A 19,622-nucleotide genomic window follows, 5' to 3' on the forward strand; every position below is an offset into this window, starting at 1 on the left:
ATGTGATCAGGAGGGCCAATCACAGAGCCCTCCTGCCGATCAGAGATGCCCCGTGTCCGGGTGACATGAACGCATCAGGATCGAACATTCATTCAGAAGGAGGAAGCACCCACCCGGCTGTATATGTGCAATGGCCGGGTGGGAGGTGATTAATCAAAGCTTTGATTATGCACCAGTGAGAGTGGGGTGAAATGCGTTAGTATGGACTTAGGCCCAGATCCACGAAGAACTTACGGCGGCGTATCTATTGATACGCCGCGTAAGTTCTACGATGCGCCGGCGTATCTTTGTTTTGTATTCACAAAACAAGATACGCCAGAATGTGGGCTAGATCCGACTGGCGTACGTCTTAGAACGCCGTCGGATCATGGGTGCATATTTAAGCTGGCCGCTAGGTGGCGCTTCCGTTGATTTCCGCGTAGAGTATGCAAATTAGCTAGATACGCAGATTCTCAAACGTACGTCCACCCAGCGCATTTTTTTACGTCGTTTGCATAAGGCTTTTTACGGTGTATAGTTACCCCTGCTCTATGAGGCGTAAGCAATGTTAAGTATGGACGTCGGGCCAGCGTCACATTTTTTATGTTTTACGTCGTTTGCGTAAAACGTTCGCGAATAGGGCTTTGCGTAAATTAGGTTCACGTCGTCTAGGCATTGAGCGGGCGTAATTTAACTTGAAAATTTGACGTGATACTGAGCATGAGCGTGCATGCGCCGTTCGAAAAAAGCGTCATTTACGTGGGGTCATGCTAAGTTTACATAAAACACGCCCCCCTGTTCCTCATTTGATTTAGGCGCGCTTACGCCGGCACATTTACGCTACGCCGCCGTAACTTTAGACGCAAGTGCTTTGTGAATACAGCACTTGCCTCTCAAAGTTGCGGCGGCGTAGCGTAACTACGATACGCCCGCTTAAATTTACGCCTATCTACGTGGATCTGGCCCTTAGTCTTCAATAAAGGAATTTTCTTGGAGTGCGACTATTCGGATCCATTTTTTGCCCACATCTTCTTTTTTTAGTGGGACGTCAAGGGTAAATCTGTATTATATGCTGCACATAGTCTAGCAATGAGCAAAGGAAAACACAGTGGAACAGTATTGTAGCTGTATCACACATTCTAGCAAATTCACTAGGTCGTCTTCTGGCTTTGGCCATTTTAAATTGGCTGGCCCCGGATGACATAACTCCTGCCCATAGAGCATGTCTTGTGTGGCAAATCCTACATACCAGCATATAGTAAAACCGCTTGGTTTAGGTATGTTTTGTAGCAAAACTGAAAAGGAAAATGGCTAAAAGGTAGAGAGAGCTTTTAGGTAGAACAGACTTTTTGGGGTTGATTTACTAAAGGAAAATCGACTCAAAGTGCTGTTGCACTGAACAAGTGCAGGTGCTCCAGAGCTTAGTAAAAGAGGTAAAGTTTCACTTTACAAAGAATACCCAATCACATGCAAGGAAAAGAAAAAAACTGCTTTTGCTTGCACATGATTGGATGATGGAAGTCAGCAGAGCTTCTTTACTAAGCTCTGGAGCAATTGCTCTTGTAGAGTGCAACAGCAGTCTATTTGACTTTACTAAATTAACCTCTTTATGTCTTTATTGCCACAAAAACTGCCCAAAAATCCTCTCTTTTGCTCTTAGTTCCCTTTCACACTGGAGGCGTTTTTCAGGCGCGTTAGCGACAAAAATAGCGCCTGTAAAGCGCCTGAAAGTCCTGCAAGCAGCTTCTTTGCAGTGCTTTAGGAGCAGTGAATACGCCGCTTCTAAAGCACACCAGCCCATTGTAATCAATAGGCAGCGCAACCAAAGCGCCTCGGCAGCGGCGCTTTTAACCCTTTATTCGGCCAATAGCGGGGGTTAAAAGTGCCCTGCTAGCACCCGAAAATCACTGCAAAAACAACAGTAAAGCGCCGCTAAAACTAGCGATGCTTTACCACTGAGGTCCGGTGTGAAAGGGCTCTTATCCTTTATAACCTACCCACATAGACATGGCTGTTCTCACCAATGTGCAGCGTGATTGTATGCACATTTTATGTGCATTGACATCTGTTAGACTGTGTGTTTTTTAAAAAACGCTTTAAAGATGCAGCATGCAGGACGTTGATGTGCTTTCATGCAAATGCACGGTCTAAAAGAAGTCAATGGGAGCGCACCTAAATCTGTTTGTAAAACACCCATACAATCAATCGGCCCACTGGTCTGAACCTGAGCCCATGTGCTTTTTGTGTGCCACCACCAACTGGAATATAAATGTGAGGGTATTAGAACTTTGCAACATTGGGCTAAAATGGTGATAACAAATATAGAGTATAATAACAAAAAAACACCCATAACCCTTTCCTTCCCCTTAACCATAACTTTTTGGGTCTGCGTTTGAATTTGACAAACAGTGATGGGGCCTCCAATGCCTTTTTGACCCCGATTGCTGGTCTACTGCATCACAACTGCATGGTTGCAGCGTGGACACATTCACTTCACTGGGCCATGTTAGTGCCCTCTGAGTGTGGTGGGGGGGTAAAATTCTTGCTGTGGCATGGTACACCCCGGCCGCTTTCTTCCCAACTAAATGTGGATTGGTTGAGCGGAGGTAAAAATGTGACTTAACCCCCTGGGTTTTCACACCCCCAACTGCAAGTGTAAATGAGCCCTTAAAGTAACTCTGGCTTCATGCTGGCCATACACGTGACCAATGGGCCAGATCCACAAAAGGGATACTCCGGCGTATCTACTGATACACCGTCGTATCCCTGTTTCTATCTATGCGGCTGATTCATAGAATCAGTTACGCATAGATATTCCTAAGATCCGGCAGGTGTAATAGTTTTACACTGTCGGATCTTATGATACAGATACCGCGGCCGCCGCTGGGGGCATTTCTCGTCGAAATTCCGCGTCGGGTATGCAAATGATCACTTACGGAGATCCACGAAGCGTTTTCCCTTCGTGAAGTCTCCGTAAGCTGTTAGTTTGCAAACGCAAAATTAGGGCTACTTTTACAAAGTGTAAAGTTAGTACACCATGTAAAAGTAGACCCTTCTTTCCCGCTACGCTGTCAAATTTTTTTTTTTTTTCCCGCCGCATCTCTTTTTTTCCCCGACGCAGCTTTTATTACCCGGCGCGATTCACAAAACTCGGCGTAACGTAATTTTGCGCAAAGCACGTCCGGAAAATCGCGTCGGGAGCATGCGCAGTACGTCCGGCGCGGGAGCGCGCCTAATTTAAATGGGACTCGCCCCATTAGATTGGGCACGCCTTGCGCCGGACGGATTTAAGTTACACCGCTGCAAATTTCCAGGTAAGTGCTTTGTGGATCGGGCACTAACTTGGGAAATTTGCGGTGGTGTAACTTAAATGGGAAAAGTTAAGTTGCGCCGCCTGGCTGTGGATCTGGCCCTATGTTTCTGGTGCTGGTTAAAAGAGAGGAGTTAAAATGATTACATAATCCCTAGAAAACACTTATTTTCTACAGCTATGAATAGTTAAATTGCATGCAGTCTAATTACAGCGCACTGCCTGGTCTTACCATGAAGGAGGGATAAGCAATCCTAAACCCTTTTCCAGGCTCCCATAGCAGCCAGAAGGTCATAGATGATGGGGCATCCAGTAGTACTGCATTGTTTTCAAGAGAAAATCAAAGATTTATATTTTAGACTAGAGAATCCTGTGTTGTCTGTAAATACTGTATTGGAGCAGAAGTCCAAGTAACCTATTTATTAAAGTGTCAGAAATGTTCTTTTATAGAAGCACTTGGGAAGAAAAAACATTTCTCGTCATTTTGATCCTAGCACCTTGCCAGCCTGTGCTGTGAAAGACATACTGAACAAGCAATTTCATTCCGTGTTTGGAATTCTCTGCTGCTTCTAGATTTAGACTTTCATTTTAAATGATCTGAAGATACAACAAAAGAAGTAGAACAGACTGAACACGTCTTTCTTTTTCCTCTTTTCGTAGTGGCTGATCTAGAGAATTGGGCTTACTTTGGGGGACTAGACAAGATGTAGGTAGATGCACATTAAAAACACACTGGGGCAGATTCAGATAGAGATACGCCGGCGTATCTCTTGAGTTCCGTCGGTCAGATCTATGCGCCTGATTCATAGAATCAGGTTCCGCATAGATCTCCCTAAGATCCGACAGGTGTAAGTGAATTACACCGTCGGATCTTAGGCTGCATTCTCACGCTGGCCGCTAGGTGGCGCTTCCGTTTGTATACGCGAGGAATATGCAAATGAGGAGTTACGCTGATTCAGAAACGTACGACCGCCCGGCGCTTTTTTTTTTTACGTCGTTTGTGTTCGGATTTTTCCGGCGTATAGTTACCCCTGCTATATGCAGCGTATCCTATGTTGAGTATGGCCGTCGTTCCCGGGTCGAATTTTTAATTTTTTACGTTGTTTGCGTAAGTCGTTCGCGAATACGGATGGACGTAATTTACGTTCACGTCGAAACCAAAGACGTCCTAGCGACGTCATTTAGAGCAATGCACGCTGGGAAATATGACGGACGGTGCATGCGCAGTTCGGTCGGTGTGGGGATGCGCCTGATTAAAATTTTACACGCCCCCTAGCCGCGGAATTTGAATTCCGCCGGGGGATTTACGATACGCCACCGCACAACTTTACAGGCAAGTGCTTTCTGAATAAAGCACTTGCCTCAAAAACTTGCGGCGGCATAACGTAAATCAGATAGGTTACGCGGATCTAAAGATCCGCTGACCTATCTGAATCTGGCCCAAAGTCCCTATTTGTTGTCCGAGAACTCTTGCAAGTTACCGTATTTATTGGGGTATAGCGCGCTCCCGCGCGGTATACGCCGATAAATACGATATATAAAAAAAAAAAAAATGGCTACAGACAAATGAAGGTGGCGGGTTTCATGGCTGCATGCTTCCTTTAATGTTTTAGCAAAGACAATATACTGTATATCAGTCTAATAAATCCCCCAGACAATGTAATGCAATATAGATGGTTGGGCTGGTATTGTTATGGTTCACATAGCGGAACTAAAATATTAATCAAGAGTCGTTAAATGCACCTTCACTTTATGACATTGACATGCATATAAACAGACCTCAGATCAGGAATGATGGGATATTCATCTCGGGGGCCTGTGCCCATTTCCAGTCTTGTCTTCTCCCCTACAAACAGCGGACATGTCCAAGCACTGGGTTGTCATAGTTTATAATGGTCTCCCCATAAATCCTCCTTGAGGATCCAACCACTTGATTCAAGTCCTGTTCTAAGCATATTAGGTCGCGTTTATGTGTGTGCTGTTTTTTTTTTTGTTTTTGTTTTTGGCGTGGCACATTTTTAGGCACCTTCAACACGAATGCTCCAATTGGGCCAACCTCTCTGTAGATTAGGCGGACCCAATTGAAACCTCCAATCTCCTCTGTGGCGTGACGGGTGTAAACGCATGTGTGTCAATTTACACCCGCCTCCAATCCGATCTGCTACAAACAGGCGGATAGGGAGCCACCCCCTTCTGTCCAATTGATCGGAATAGGATCAGATGGCAGTCGGGGGTAAATGGACAGGTGGTCTGTTGACATTCGATTGTCCATAGAGGCGTGTCCACTTTGCATAAGCGGAGATTAGTGGACAGATTTCCTGCTAAGCAAGTGGACACAGCCAGAGTCCACACCATTTTTAGCTGGGCTCCCCTTGAACTCTATTAGAACATGTGTTTTCATGAAGGGGCATCAAAGTCCTGCATGTGCACTTTCAAGCAGTAGCGGCCAGCGGTAATTTTATTTGGGGGGGGGGGCAGCAAACAGCCCACCCTATTTGAAGCCTAGTAGAGCCTCTGGCTCTATTTGGGTGCTTCAAAAAATATCCCCCGCCGTTGTAATTCATGCATCTGGCGCCTGGTGTTCTAATAGTAGTCACCTAAAAACACATGTAAGACCTGCCTAAATCAGCTTTACGCCAATAACACACACCTGTGAACCTGGCCTTATATCATGAGACAGGTGAGGTAAGACGCTTGATTTACAATAAAGTACCTCTATAATAATGAAGCCGTGTTTTTTTATTTTTTTTATTTATAAGACTCGGAATAAATGCATTGAACACGAGGCACAGGATAAAGCATTGCCCCAATTTTAGCAAGGTACGAGATGCCACTCAGTACATTTAAAGCTGAATTTCAGGATTTCAGACACCTTGTAAAATGTGCAAACACACTGGGCTAGATTCAGATAGGTTAGCGGATCTTTAGATCCGCGTAACCTATCTGATTTACGATCCCCCAGCGCAAGTTTTTGAGGCGAGTGCTGTATTCCGAAAGCGCCTGCCTCTAAAGTTGCGGCGGCGTATCGTAAATTCCCCGGCGGAATTCAAATTCCGCGGCTAGGGGGTGTGTAGAATTTAAATCAGGCGCCGTCCGCTAAATTTCCCAGCGTGCATTGCTCCAAATGACGTCGCTAGGACGTCATTGGTTTCGACGTGAACGTAAATTGCGTCCATCCGTATTCGCGACCGGCTTATGCAAACGACGTAAAAAATTCAAAATTCGACCCGGGAACGACAGACATACTTAACATAGGATACGCCGCATATAGCAGGGCTAACTATACGCCGGAAAAAGCCGAACGCAAACAACGTAAAAAAAAAACCGCCGGGCGGTCGTTCGTTTCTGAATTGGCGTCACTCCTCATTTGCATATTCGTCGCGTATACAAACGGAAGCGCCACCTAGCGGCCAGCATGAGATTGCAGCCTAAGATCCGACGGTGTAAGTCACTTACACCTGGCGGATCTTAGGGAGATCTATGCGTAACCTGATTCTATGAATCAGGCGCATAGATACGACGGCCGGACTCAGAGATACGACGGCGTCTCTATCTGAATCTGGCCCAGTGAGTTAAAGCGGATCTTCCATTAAAAAGTGGAACTTCTGCTTATCTGTCTCCCCCCCCCTTCAAAAGGTGCAACATTTGGCACCATTTGGGGGGGGGGGGAGCAGGTACCTGTTTTTGACAGGTACCCTGTCCCCACGTCCGTCGGACGTCGCCGGCGGCAAGGTACGTCAGAAGTCTGGCCCACTTTTCCTCCCTCCTTCTTCCCTTGCTGTCGGGCCAGTAGGAGAGCACAGCGCACTTTGAGCATGAGCAGTAGGAATACTTTATTAATCCCAAAGTGAAATTGTTACGACACAGACACACTTAACAAAGACAACCCAAGATCACAACAATAGACTAAACAAGATGCAAAAACACAACAAAATTACCAATAACAACCATTACACCAAATGCCAAAATTAAAACTATGCTACAAATAAAACATCCATACAATTAAAATATAACACAGATTAAAATAACAGGCAAACTACCAAATACAAATAATACACCACTTTCTCTAACACCACCCCAAATAATTACCAACACAATAGCAACATACTATAAAAACAACACAAAATCCTGATCATAAACAACCAGAATTAAATCTTCACCTGCAGCCCTCACAGAAAATAATTTTGTAGTTCTCAATGGACTGCGAGAGGCTGATGAGCAGCCTCAGGCCCCGTACACACGACCGAGTTTCTCGGCAGAATTCAGCCAGAAACTCGATCGGAGCTGGATTCTACCGAGAAACTCGGTCGTGTGTACACTTTTCAGCGAGGAAGCCGACGAGGATCTCGTCGGGCCAAATAGAGAACATGTTCTCTATTTCCTCGTTGTTCAATGAGGAAAGTCGGCCCGCCTCGGCGGCTTCAACACTGAACTCGACGAGGGACTCGATGTGTTTGGCACGTCGAGTTCCTCGGACGTGTGTACGGGGCCTCATAGTTCAATCACAAGCCCTGAAGCTTGTAAACAGTCAGCCTGTGTGAGGCCTCGTACACACGACAGAGGAACTCGACGTGCCAAACACATCGAGTTCCTCGTCGAGTTCAGGGATGAAGCCGCCGAGGAGCTCGGCGGGCCGCCTTCTCCCATAGAACAACGAGAAAATAGAGAACATGTTCTCTATTTTCTCGACGAGTTCCTCGGCGGCTCCATCGGGCCAAAAGTGTACAGACGACAGAGTTTCTCGGCAGAATCCGGCTCTGACCGAGTTTCTCGCTGAATTCTGCCGAGAAACTCTGTCGTGTGTACGGGGCCTCAGAGATATGGGCTGAGAGCTGCAGGGCTTGTCTGCAGGATCCACACATTGCACCCGTGATTCACTGATCACGGGTGCAATGGATGGCAGGCTCCTGAGGGAAAAAATAATAAACGCACATTTTTTTCCTGCAGGGCTTGTTTACACTTATGGTTGGTCTTCCCATCTGCTTCCACTAAACCCCAAAGGCAGCAGTATGTGTGTATACACATGACACGGCCATGATACTTTGTGGTGCTGCAAACGTTATTCCTGCTGTAACGTTCAAATGTGATCCATTGCAGTGGTTTGGGCTGCAGTGCAGTGGTGTGGGCTTTTAGGGGGTAAAACAGGCAGTGGCATAATGTCTCCTCAAAAACTGACAAGCACCCTGTGAAAAGTGATCCACTGTAGATCGATCTTCAGACGGCCAACTCAACTGCAAAGTACCAACAAGTCTGTGCCCAGAGCTACTGTATGTACTTTTCAAATGATATTCCATTCAGCATTTTAGTGCATTTCTATTAATATTCTTGCACAATGAAGGGAGTAGTCTATGAAGAGTTACAAAGTTAGATTAAAAAAAGACATATGTCCAATAAGATCCTTTTGAGCATTTGAGTTACCATTTGTGAATGATCACTGATATGTTAGCATTATAGTTTATTCATCTTCATGTGTAAACAGTTGGTCAGTAGTGATGGGCTCTCCTGTGCAGCTGCGGACCGGGAAATGCCTCACTGCCTATGATAGGCGGTATGCAGTGTCCGCTTCCTGGTGGGAGCGCTCAAGTGGGCTGGGACTACGATCCCGAACATGCCTGAGCCCATCACTATTGGTCAGTAGATCTAGACTTAAGCCCAGGTTCACACTGATTGCGGGAATGAAATCTTCGGAGTTCAGCTGATCTCACACAATTTCATTCCCGCATTTCAGTCCCGGCTTCGGGGGCGATTTCAGAGACATCTGTGTGGGTTTCTGCACAGATGCCAATGGTAATCACTAGGGTTGTCCCGATACTAGTATGGGTATCGGTACCGATACCGAGCATTTGCCTGAGTACTTGTACTTGGGCAAATGCTCCGATGCTTCACCCAATACCTGGGCAGTCAGGGTGATCAGTGCGGTGGGGGAATTACAAGCACTCTCCCACCGCAAGTGAAATAAGCGATGATCAGTGCTTGTAACACTCCCACACACGATCACCGCTGACTGTCCCCGTATCCTCCTCCAGTCCCCCTCCGTTCTGCTGCTGTCCCCCTCCATGTCCCCCTCTGTGCTGCTCCGTGTCCCCCTCTGTGCTGCTGTCCCCCTTTCTTCTCATCCTCTGTGCTGCTGTCCCCCTCTATTCTCCTCCGTGCTGCTGTCCCCCTCTCTTCTCCTCCGTGCATCTGTCCCCCTCTCTTCTCCTCCGTGCATCTGTCCCCCTCTCTTCTCCTCCGTGCATCTGTCCCCCTCTCTTCTCCTCCGTGCATCTGTCCCCCTCTCTTCTCCTCCATGCTGCTGTCCCCCTCTCTTCTCCTCCGTGCTGCTGTCCCCCTTTCTTCTCATCCTCTGTGCTGCTGTCCCCCTCTCTTCTCCTCCGTGCTGCTGTCCCTCTCTCTTCTCCTCCGTGCATCTGTCCCCCTCTCTTCTCCTCCATGCTGCTGTCCCCCTCTCTTCTCCTCCATGCTGCTGTCCCCCTCTCTTCTCCTCCATACATCTGTCCCTCTCTCTTCTCCTCCGTGCATCTGTCCCCCTCTCTTCTCCTCCATACATCTGTCCCTCTCTCTTCTCCTCCGTGCTGCTGTCCCCCTCTCTTCTCCTCCGTGCTGCTGTCCCCCTCTCTTCTCCTCCATGCTGCTGTCCCCCTCTCTTCTCCTCCATACATCTGTCCCTCTCTCTTCTCCTCCGTGCTGCTGTCCCTCTCTCTTCTCCTCCGTGCTGCTGTCCCCCTCTCTTCTCCTCCATGCTGCTGTCCCCCTCTCTTCTCCTCCATACATCTGTCCCCCTCTCTTCTCATTCGTGCATCTGTCAGTATGCAGAAGTAAACTCTCTTTATATACTAATTAAATGTTTTGTCTGTATCTACAGGTCTAGAGAAGAGTCTGCTGGGAATGTGTGTTGGGTAAGTTGGGTATCATCAGTGTCTCCACCAAAGTTGAAGTCTTAAGTTAGATGTCATTTATGGCTTTCATATTTTTTTTTTTTGTGACTGTACCATCTTAACCACTTCCTTACTGGGCACGTATACCCCTTCCTGACCAGGTGAAATTTCAGCTTCTGGCATTGCGTCGCTTTAACTGACAATTGCGCGGTCGTGCGACGTGGCTCCCAAACAAAATTGGCGTCCTTTTTTCCCCACAAATAGAGCTTTCTTTTGGTGGTATTTGATCATCTCTGCGGTTTTTATTTTTTGCACTATAAACAAAAAAAGAGCGACAATTTTGAAAAAAAGTCAATATTTTTTACTTGTTACTATAATAAATAGCCCATTTTTTTTTTAAAAAAAAAAACATTTTTTTTCTCAGTCTAGGCCGATACGTATTCTTCTACATATTTTTGGTAAAAAAAAAAAAATCGCAATAAGCGACTGGTTTGCGCAAAAGTCATAGCGCTTACAAAATAGGGGACAGAATTATTATTAATTTTTATTATTAATTTTTTTTACTAGTAATGGCGGCGATCTGCGATTTTTATTGGGACTGCGACGTTATGGCGGACACATCGGACACTTTTGACACATTTTTGGCGCCATTCACATTTATACTGCGATCAGTGCTATAAAAATGCACCGATTACTGTATAAATGTGACTGGCAGTGAAGGGGTTAACACTAGGGGGGCATGGAAGGGGTTAAATGTATTCCCTGGGTGTGTTCTAACTGTGGGGGGAGGGGGGTGACTGGGGGAGGTGACCGATGCTGTGTCCCTATGTACAAGAGACACAGATTGGTCTCCTCTCTCCCCTGACAGGACATGGATCTCTGTGTTTACACACAGAGATCCATGTCCTTGTCCCTGTAACCGCCGATTGCGAGTGCCTGGCGGACATCGTGGCGTTTCAGAATAACAAAAGGTAGGAAGCTGCAACAACGCTTGTTAAAATCCTTGCCAAATACATAGATCAGCCAGAGGGAATTGTTTTTTGGAGTTACTCTTTAACAGGAGACCCCTAAAAAGTGAATACTTAAAGTGGAGGTTCACCCTCAAAAAAAATTCTGACATCACATGGAGTCGAGCCATCCTACCGACAGAATGCCGGTGGTTTTTTATTCTCAGCACATACCTCGTTATCACGATTTTCACCTCACGGCAATCCCGCGGGACTGGGCGTTCCCAAGCACTGCCTGTGATTGACAGGCTTCCGAGCGGCGCATACTGCGCGTCACAGGTTGCCGACAGAACCCGAACGTCGGTGCGCAGGCTCTATACGGCGCCTGCGCACCGACGTTCGGGTTCTGTCGGCAACCTGTGACACGCAGTATGCGCCGTTCGGAAGCCTGTCAATCACAGGCAGTGCTTGGGAACGCCCACTCCTGCGGGATTGTCGTGAGGTGAAAATCGTGATAACGAGGTATGTGCTGAGAAAAAAAAAAAAACACCGGCAATCTGTCGGTAGGATGGCTCGACTCCATGTGATGTCAGAATTTTTTTTGAGGGTGAACCTCCACTTTAAGCCCCGTACACACGACTGGTTTTCCTGCCAGGAAAACTGCCAAGAGATTTTTCGGTCGGGAAAACCAGCCATGTATATGTTTCCTAGCAGTTTTCCCGTCAGGAAAACAGACCGGAATCCCGACGGGAAAATAGAGAACCTGCTCTCCATTTTCCCGTTGGGATTCCTGGCGTTTCTTTGCTGCCAGATTTACTAATACTCTATGGGAAACACTGCGAGGCATACACACGGCTGGGATTCCTGGCCAAAGCTCCATGTTTTCCTGCCGGGTTCTCGGATTTCCTCTCGTTTTCTCGGCTTACATTTTACCGCCGTGAAAACCGAGCGTGTGTACAGGGTTTTAGAGACCAGATAGAGAGGTGCTATTTGCTGCTTGAGGATATAAAGCTGAATGTGGGTGAGAATCCTCCAGCACATCTGACATCCGATAGGAAGTGCCCATCTCTCTTTATATTAGGAATGTTTTCACCTACTAACCAAAGTATTTCCAAATGCAATAGAAGACAAATATACTAAAGTCTAAATATGAATTAGATAACAGAAACATATAACTTTCAATTTCACATTTTGTACATCAGAAGCTGAAAAGATGTCTATGACTCCATGACTTTTTTCAGTAAGAAAGTGCAATAAGATGAGCAAAGCTGCTAAACAAGTCTGATATTGTTGTTGTCCGTTGTTCATTCATTATACTTGGCTTTATTGAAGCTCTAACATATCACATTCTCTTATATGCCTTGTATCCTATGGATAAAAGCTCTCAATGAATGAATGCCAGCTCTTACATCCTCCTGGCTTTGGTCCTCTTCTTGTCCTTTAGTTCAGAAAATATAAATTGGAGTTGTCTGAATAGCATAGGTAATGTGTTTGGAGATGAATGATGGCGTGATTGATGTGTACAGCATCATGTCATAAAGAAAAAGATGTCATTTGTAGAAGTAGGACAAAGCTGCAATAACCTTTTTACTCAACTAAGGCAGGTGGTATTGTGGAATTACAGTGTGCCGAGGATTTATCATGAGATTGGCGCTAGCAAAAGAAGCTGTAAAAATTTGATGTTCATTGAATATGTTTGCTGTGGGAAGTGTTAGTCAATGTATCAGTTAATAATCCAAATAATATATCCATTACTTAATCAACAAAATTACCTAATCAACAATGTAATGTGTATGTGCATTGTAATTATTCTGCCCTTTGCAGCCACAAAGGAGTCAGGATGAATGATGACAACCGGATCAAAAAAGAGGCATTGTTACTTATTATTCAAACATTGGACCAATTTATAAAGGATTCACTGTGTGATTCACACAGCGAATGTTTGCTGGACATTAGTCCATCTGTACTTCACAGCTTTCAACTATCAAAGAGGATTTGCCCTATTCGCTGATTATTTTTAAAGAGGATTCACCCGCCATTATACAATATAATTGAAAGATTCCAAGCAGCAAACAACATTTGCCTATTGACATCAATGTACAACATAATAGCTAACAAGGTTCACTAGTTACCTTTTAATTTAAGCAACATTTGCCCCCAACAGCATAAACGATAATAGAGATAAAAAAAAAAAAGTTTTGTTTGTCACTTTAAAAATCAAACAGGGATCGCCTATTAGCCATTGAACTACACATAAAGTAAACACAGACTAATCGCACAGAGGCTACTGTGGAAATCGGATGCCTACTTGCATATCTCCATCTTCCCTTCAAATCATTGCATTTTACTGTTGGCTAGCAACATTACCAGTTTGTCGGCTTCCCCTTAGCCTGTCCATGGCACTCTTGCCATGGACAGGCTAAGGGGTCACACTCTTGATCACATGTGTTGGCTCGTGACCTAGCTCTGCTGCCCTCTTAAGCCCCATACACATGATCGGACCTTTGTCCGACCAAACACACATCGGAATTCCGATGGAATTCCATCGGTGTAAAAAAGAATGTGTCCTCTATCTAAATTCCGATGGAGTTCATCGGAATTACTCCGATGGAGCATACACACAGTCGGAATTTCCAATGGAAAAAGTCCGTCTGACTTTTTCCATCGAAAATTCCAATTGTGTGTATGGGGCTTTAGAGTGTCTCCATCAGGGAATATCTGCATGACCTCTTGCTAAAGAAACAGTTGGTCCAAACTTTGTCAGCCAACATCCCTCAGACAATGCAGACCATGCAGAGGTTCGAATGGATCTTAAATCTCCAAAAGTATGGACCCAGCCCACCTCTTGGAGTATTTGGGTCTATTTCTAGATATTTCAAAAAAAGAGAATTAGAATGTATCACCACACGTAGTGGTCATGTGGATACATGAAAGTACTCAACGTGCCACGTCCTAAATAGACGTGTATTTTCCGTTTTCGTTTTGGAAAATACATTTATTTAGTTACTCCCGAAAATCGTTTTGATTTATTTCGTTTTTCGTTGGGGAATAGCTTTCGTCCGAAAATCCAATAATACTTGGTTTCTGTCGAATGGTCAAAAGAATATTCAACGGAACGTCGAATATTTTTGGTTTCTTTTGATTGTTCAAACGAATATTTGACGGAACGTCGAATCTTTACGTCGAATCGTACATTTCCGTTCGAATATTCCGCCTACAAGAATTCTAATGTTGTATGACTAGTAATAATGTCGAATCTATTCTCCTATAATGTCGAATCTATTTTCTCATAAATCTAAATCTATTCTCTGTAATGTCAAATCTATTATTTCTATAGTGTCGAATCTTTTCTCTATAATGTCGGATCTTTTCTCTATGATGTCGAATCTTTTCCCTATAATGTCGAATCTCTCTATATCGAATTTTTACCGCAACAAAAACGAAAATAAAGCATTTTTTATGTCGGATCTTTCGGTTTTCGTTTCTTGCACTTTCGTTATCGTTTGTTAAAACGATAATGAAAAAAACAGATTTTCGGAAGAAAATGCATTCTAACGATAACGAATGCACATGTCTAGTCCTAAATAGATTCAAAAGAGAAATGACCTATGGGCAAGTCATGGACTTTTCAGGCACTATAGTCTGGTAAGGATATAGTCAAGGAAAAGGGGGGATTTTTATCTTAAAAAAGATTTATTACAAAAATTGTATACATATAAAATCTCAGTTCCCTAGGAACTGTACAAAAGCAAACAAACTTTACAGCATTGTAATTAGTCCTTCAAGACCAGCAGGAGAATGTCTATGGTAATGGATATAAATGATAGTATTCAGAAAACACTTTCGGAGGTATAACCTCCAACCATTTGAATATTGGAGAGATCCTGGAAGGAATTGAAGAACAGTAGACTTGGTGTCTGTAAGGTGGTAAATGCAACGCGTTCACAGCGTTGCATTTACCACCTTACGGACACCAAGTCAACTGTTATTCAATTCCTTCCAGGATCTCTCCAATATTCAAATGGTTGGAGGTTATACCTCCGAAAGTGTTTTCTGAATACTATCATTTATATCCATTACCATAGACATTCTCCTGCTGGTCTTGAAGGACTAATTACAATGCTGTAAAGTTTGTTTGCTTTTGTACAGATCCTAGGGAACTGAGATTTTATATGTATACAATTTTTGTAATAAATCTTTTTTAAGATAAAAATCCCCCCTATTTCTAGATATGGTCCAGAGTTTTCCTCCCTCCGGACAAGCTCCTGTCCTTCGCTCCCACATTCAGGCCCTCAATTTAGTCCAGGAGATGCCCCAATATTTGCTTTTGCATGAAGGTCTTTGGTATGATGGTAGCCTCCTTCGAGACTGTAACATCAGCCCATTTTCCTTCCCCAGATCATTATATATGGGATATACTGCACTGTGCAATAAGTGAACACAAAAACTAGCTGCCGAGACAAAGCAAAAACTGGACTCCACCCCTACCTGATAGGCTGGTGTCTATCATGTGCAACTTCCAAGATATCCAGAGAAAGGGCTTCCCCAATTCCAGTGCCGAACTGTAAATCCACCATGCTAGGGCAAGCATGGATTTTATGATCAGGCAAATGGTATGCTCCAAAGACTGCTTGTCTCATGTAGCCAGAATGTTGAGGGTTTTTTTTGGCGTTTTTTGGGCAGTTTTCCCGTCAGAAAAACTGCAAGAAGCATACACACGACTGGGATTCCCAGCCAAAAGCTCTCCTCAGAGATTTCCCATCGGGAAAACTGATTGCGTGTACGAGGCTTTAGCAGCCATATCTTGCATTACTCAGTAGCCGGATTGTCAACATCTTTTAGGTAGGTTTATTTCTGAGGCCCCGTACACACGACGAGTTTCTCGGCAGAATTCAGGCAGAAACTCGGTCGGAGCTGTATTCTGCCGAGAAACCCGGCCGTGTCTACACTTTCGGCCGAGGAAGCCGACGAGGATCTCGGCGAGGAAATAGAGAACATGTTCTTTATTCCTCGTTGTTCAATGGGAAATTTCGGGTCGCCGAGATCCTAGGTGGCTTCACAAGGAACTCGACGAGCAAAACGATGTGTTTTGCCCGTCGAGTTCCTCGGACGTGTGTACGGGGCCTTACAGTTAAAAAGAGACTTTGATACATCAGTGATCGGTCATACTGAAGATCTTTCAGCTTCTGTGTGTCTCTACCTCTCTCTACCTTCTTTCTTTATGTGTGTGTTTGTACAGTATATTGTATAGAGAGATAGAGACACACACACCTGTATATACCATTCTATACATAATTCACTCTCCTGCCCAATATAAACATGTAATACGATACAAATAAACTGAAAAAGGTAAAAGCTAATTGCCAGTTGGAGGCGTCCAGTGACTGAAAAACTACACAAAGAATTTCTCAAGCTGCAAAAGCTGCGGCAAGGTAATAGGATTTCACACTCATTATTTTTTTTCTGTTATTCACAATAGTCAGCGATACATGAAATGAGAAATATTTACTTTAATGATGACATTATGTTCAAAAAGTGTCAGACAGCAGATATATCAGGAGTTAGCAGGTTTGCAGGAATCAGACAGTATCGCTTGCTGGCGGAAAAAAGAAATCTGCAATCCGTACTTATCAGCTCAGACCAGTAGAAGCTGGGTAGTAGGATTATACACTTTATTTATTTCACGGTGCTCAGCCAAGTGTGAAAAGTGAAATATGTCTGTTGGTGTCTTATGAAAACAAGCAGCAGGTGCTTTAGGAATTAGCGACTTTGTCTTTTTTACAAACTTGCACCTGCTGCCGAACAGAGAACAAATAAATGCACATCTAATCAGTAATTGTCATTTGACATCACTAACCGTGGATAATAGGATTATAGGTGTGTGCCGCTAACTGTGTTATGAAGTTGTCCGACGCCACGTGTATCACGGTTTGGTGACTTTGTGGTTTTACTCACTATTTCTTATCCTCTTGTTAATGGGATGAGCGAATGATCTCCGCTTCCATAGGAAACAATATGTTAAAGCGGATGTGCCATGAAAAAAAAATATTAAAAGCCAGCAGCTACAAATACTGCAGCTGCTGACTTTTAATATTAGGACACTTACCTGTCCTGGAGTCCAGCGCCGTCCGCAGCAGAGTGACGAGCGATCGCTCGTCACTCTGCTGCTCCCCCTGCCATCCTCAGTGAGGGAACCAGGAAGTCAAGCGCTCCGGCTTCACTGCCCGGTTCCCTACGGCGCATGTGCGAGTTGCGCTGCGCCGCTGATTGGCTCCCGCTGTGCTCTGGGAGCCGAGTTTTTTCCAGAGCACAACGGGGGGAGGACGGGAGGTGACGTTCTGCCCGCAGTTTACCCGAAACTGTGTGGCCGGAAGTGGGTGCAAATACCTGTCTTTAGACAGGTATCTGCACCCCCCTCCCCCCTGAAAGGTGTCAAATGTGACACCGGAGGGGGGGAGGGTTCCGATCAGCGTGAGTTCCACTTTAGCGTGGAGCTCCGCTTTAAAGCTATGTTTCAATCCAAGGGTCTCCCACCTCCACAAAAATATCCCCCCACCCCCTATAGCTATTTGCTGCAGAAATTTCTTTTAAATCCAGATATAAATACTGGCCTGAATCCATAGTGCCATGGGGCACTGGATCTCAAGTCCTCTCTCTTCTTTGCTGCAGAGTTAGTGGATCCTCCTTCAGTTGTCCACTTGCCCGATAACGTAAACCTTTACAAATGGTGGTGTTCTCACAGGTCCTGAAGACTCCAGGAGCAGTATGATGGCCTTATGAAGATAGGTGGCAACAAGACCAATTGGTCAGGGGCCCGGAGTGCAGCATTGGATCACCTATGAAGAGGCGGTGGTGAGGGACATGTGACGGTGAAGTTAGATGGCATTTTTATAAAGAAAAAAATGTAAGGGCAGAGATCCACAGTTAGGCGTTAACCCTTTTGCTGCCAGAGATGTTATTGCATTTTTTGCACCCAAGTATAAAAGTAATTTCAGGCCTGAAGATTATGTAAAACCAGCAATCATTATATATTTTCTGAAAGCAGACACCATAGAAGAATAAAATGTCGGTAGTTCTAATTTTCTCTGTCACATATAAGTGCAACAGTTTATGAAACGCAAAATTTCAGTACACTAAAAAGTGTGTGCGCCTGTGAAATGCAACAAGCTTTGGTACCCTATAATTTCCCTTTTAAAGATGCGTTAAAAGCTCCTACAGGTCATCAATTTACAGTTGCCCACGAATAATGGGCCTAGAAATATTGCTCTCACGCCAGTGTGCACGATGATTTGTAACATAATCAATATTGTTGTGTGAAGGTGCCTCTGACGCATGCATTAACGATTGTATGTATGTTCGGAGGGGTGCCTCTCAAATATTTTTTTTGGGGGGGCGATTTTAGGCGCTTGGGTGTAACTTTTTTTTCTTTTTTGTTTTTTCTGACCTTTTCATCCCATTTTAGTGACAGGTTCTCCTTAATGGGACATTAATGATGTCTCATTGATTTCCCCTGATGTCTCACCTGTCCTTCAGTGAAACTAATGCCATGCAGGGCGCACTGCATTAGTTGCTTAAAAGTGACAAGGGGACCCAGAAGTGACATTTTGTAAGTAATTTCCGGGTCTGTAACAGGAAGGGGAGATCAGTCTCTACTTCTCCACCCAATGGTACCCACCATGCTGATCCTAGGTGCATGAATGGGTGTGTGGAGCCCAAAAAACATGACGTGGGGTGCGGCCATTATCTGGGTGTGTGAAAGCGATCCAAAAGCTGCAGAGGCATTGGATCACTTCCAAAAGCTGCAGAGGCATTGGATCACTTCCATCTGAAAGCCTACAGTCAGCTTGTCATATTTACTCACACTGCAAGTGGCTATAAAAAAAAACTTGCTGCCACGATGTACGGCATACATCAGTGGCAGTAAAAAGGAGTTTTATGATCACAGCACACACTTTCATTTTATAACATCAGCATAGTAATAGCAATACAAACAATAGTTATATTTGACCATCTAATATACAGTAAGCTTACTTGAAAAATGCCCTGCCATGGGGACTATGTATCTCATGGTACCTTGCTGCCTGCAAGCAAGCAGTGATTCTTGTATTGAAATTCCTCCTCTCAGCACCTCTGTAGTTCAGAAGGCAGACTCTGTGAAACGTGTGACACTGCAGTGCCCAAAGGGCATGGTGAATATGTGTCATAGAATTCAAGCAAGTAAATGCATGGGGATATTCATAAAGTAAGTTTACAGGCTCAAGAACTAATAGAACTAGGCTAGAAATTTGTGAAATACTATGTGGAAACTTGTATATGATTTTAAATTTTTACCATAGACAAGCTTTAACAGGGAATGTGCTTGTGAGTATGTAAGAATGCATATTCCTTTTTCTATATCAAGGCTGTTAAATACCAGATGAATAGAAAAAGCAGCAAATGTCAGATTAATGGACAGATTAATGGACCAGTACTGCATAAAAATACAGTAATTACCTCCTTATACCTGTC

At 44.5% G+C, this 19,622-nt stretch overlaps 1 protein-coding gene across 1 annotated transcript in view; it reads left to right on the forward strand.

Moving 5' to 3' along the window:
• FKBP11 (FKBP prolyl isomerase 11) overlaps positions 1–19,622 on the forward strand; it is a 51,562-nt gene that overhangs the window by 17,367 nt on the left and 14,573 nt on the right. Inside the window, exon 4 of the mRNA XM_040341180.1 lies at positions 10,155–10,188. Within this exon, the coding sequence (XP_040197114.1) occupies positions 10,155–10,188 (34 nt within the window). The remainder of the gene's footprint in view (positions 1–10,154; positions 10,189–19,622) is intronic.

The sequence above is a fragment of the Rana temporaria genome, chromosome 2 (assembly GCF_905171775.1).
Source record: "Rana temporaria chromosome 2, aRanTem1.1, whole genome shotgun sequence".
NCBI lineage: Eukaryota > Metazoa > Chordata > Amphibia > Anura > Ranidae > Rana > Rana temporaria.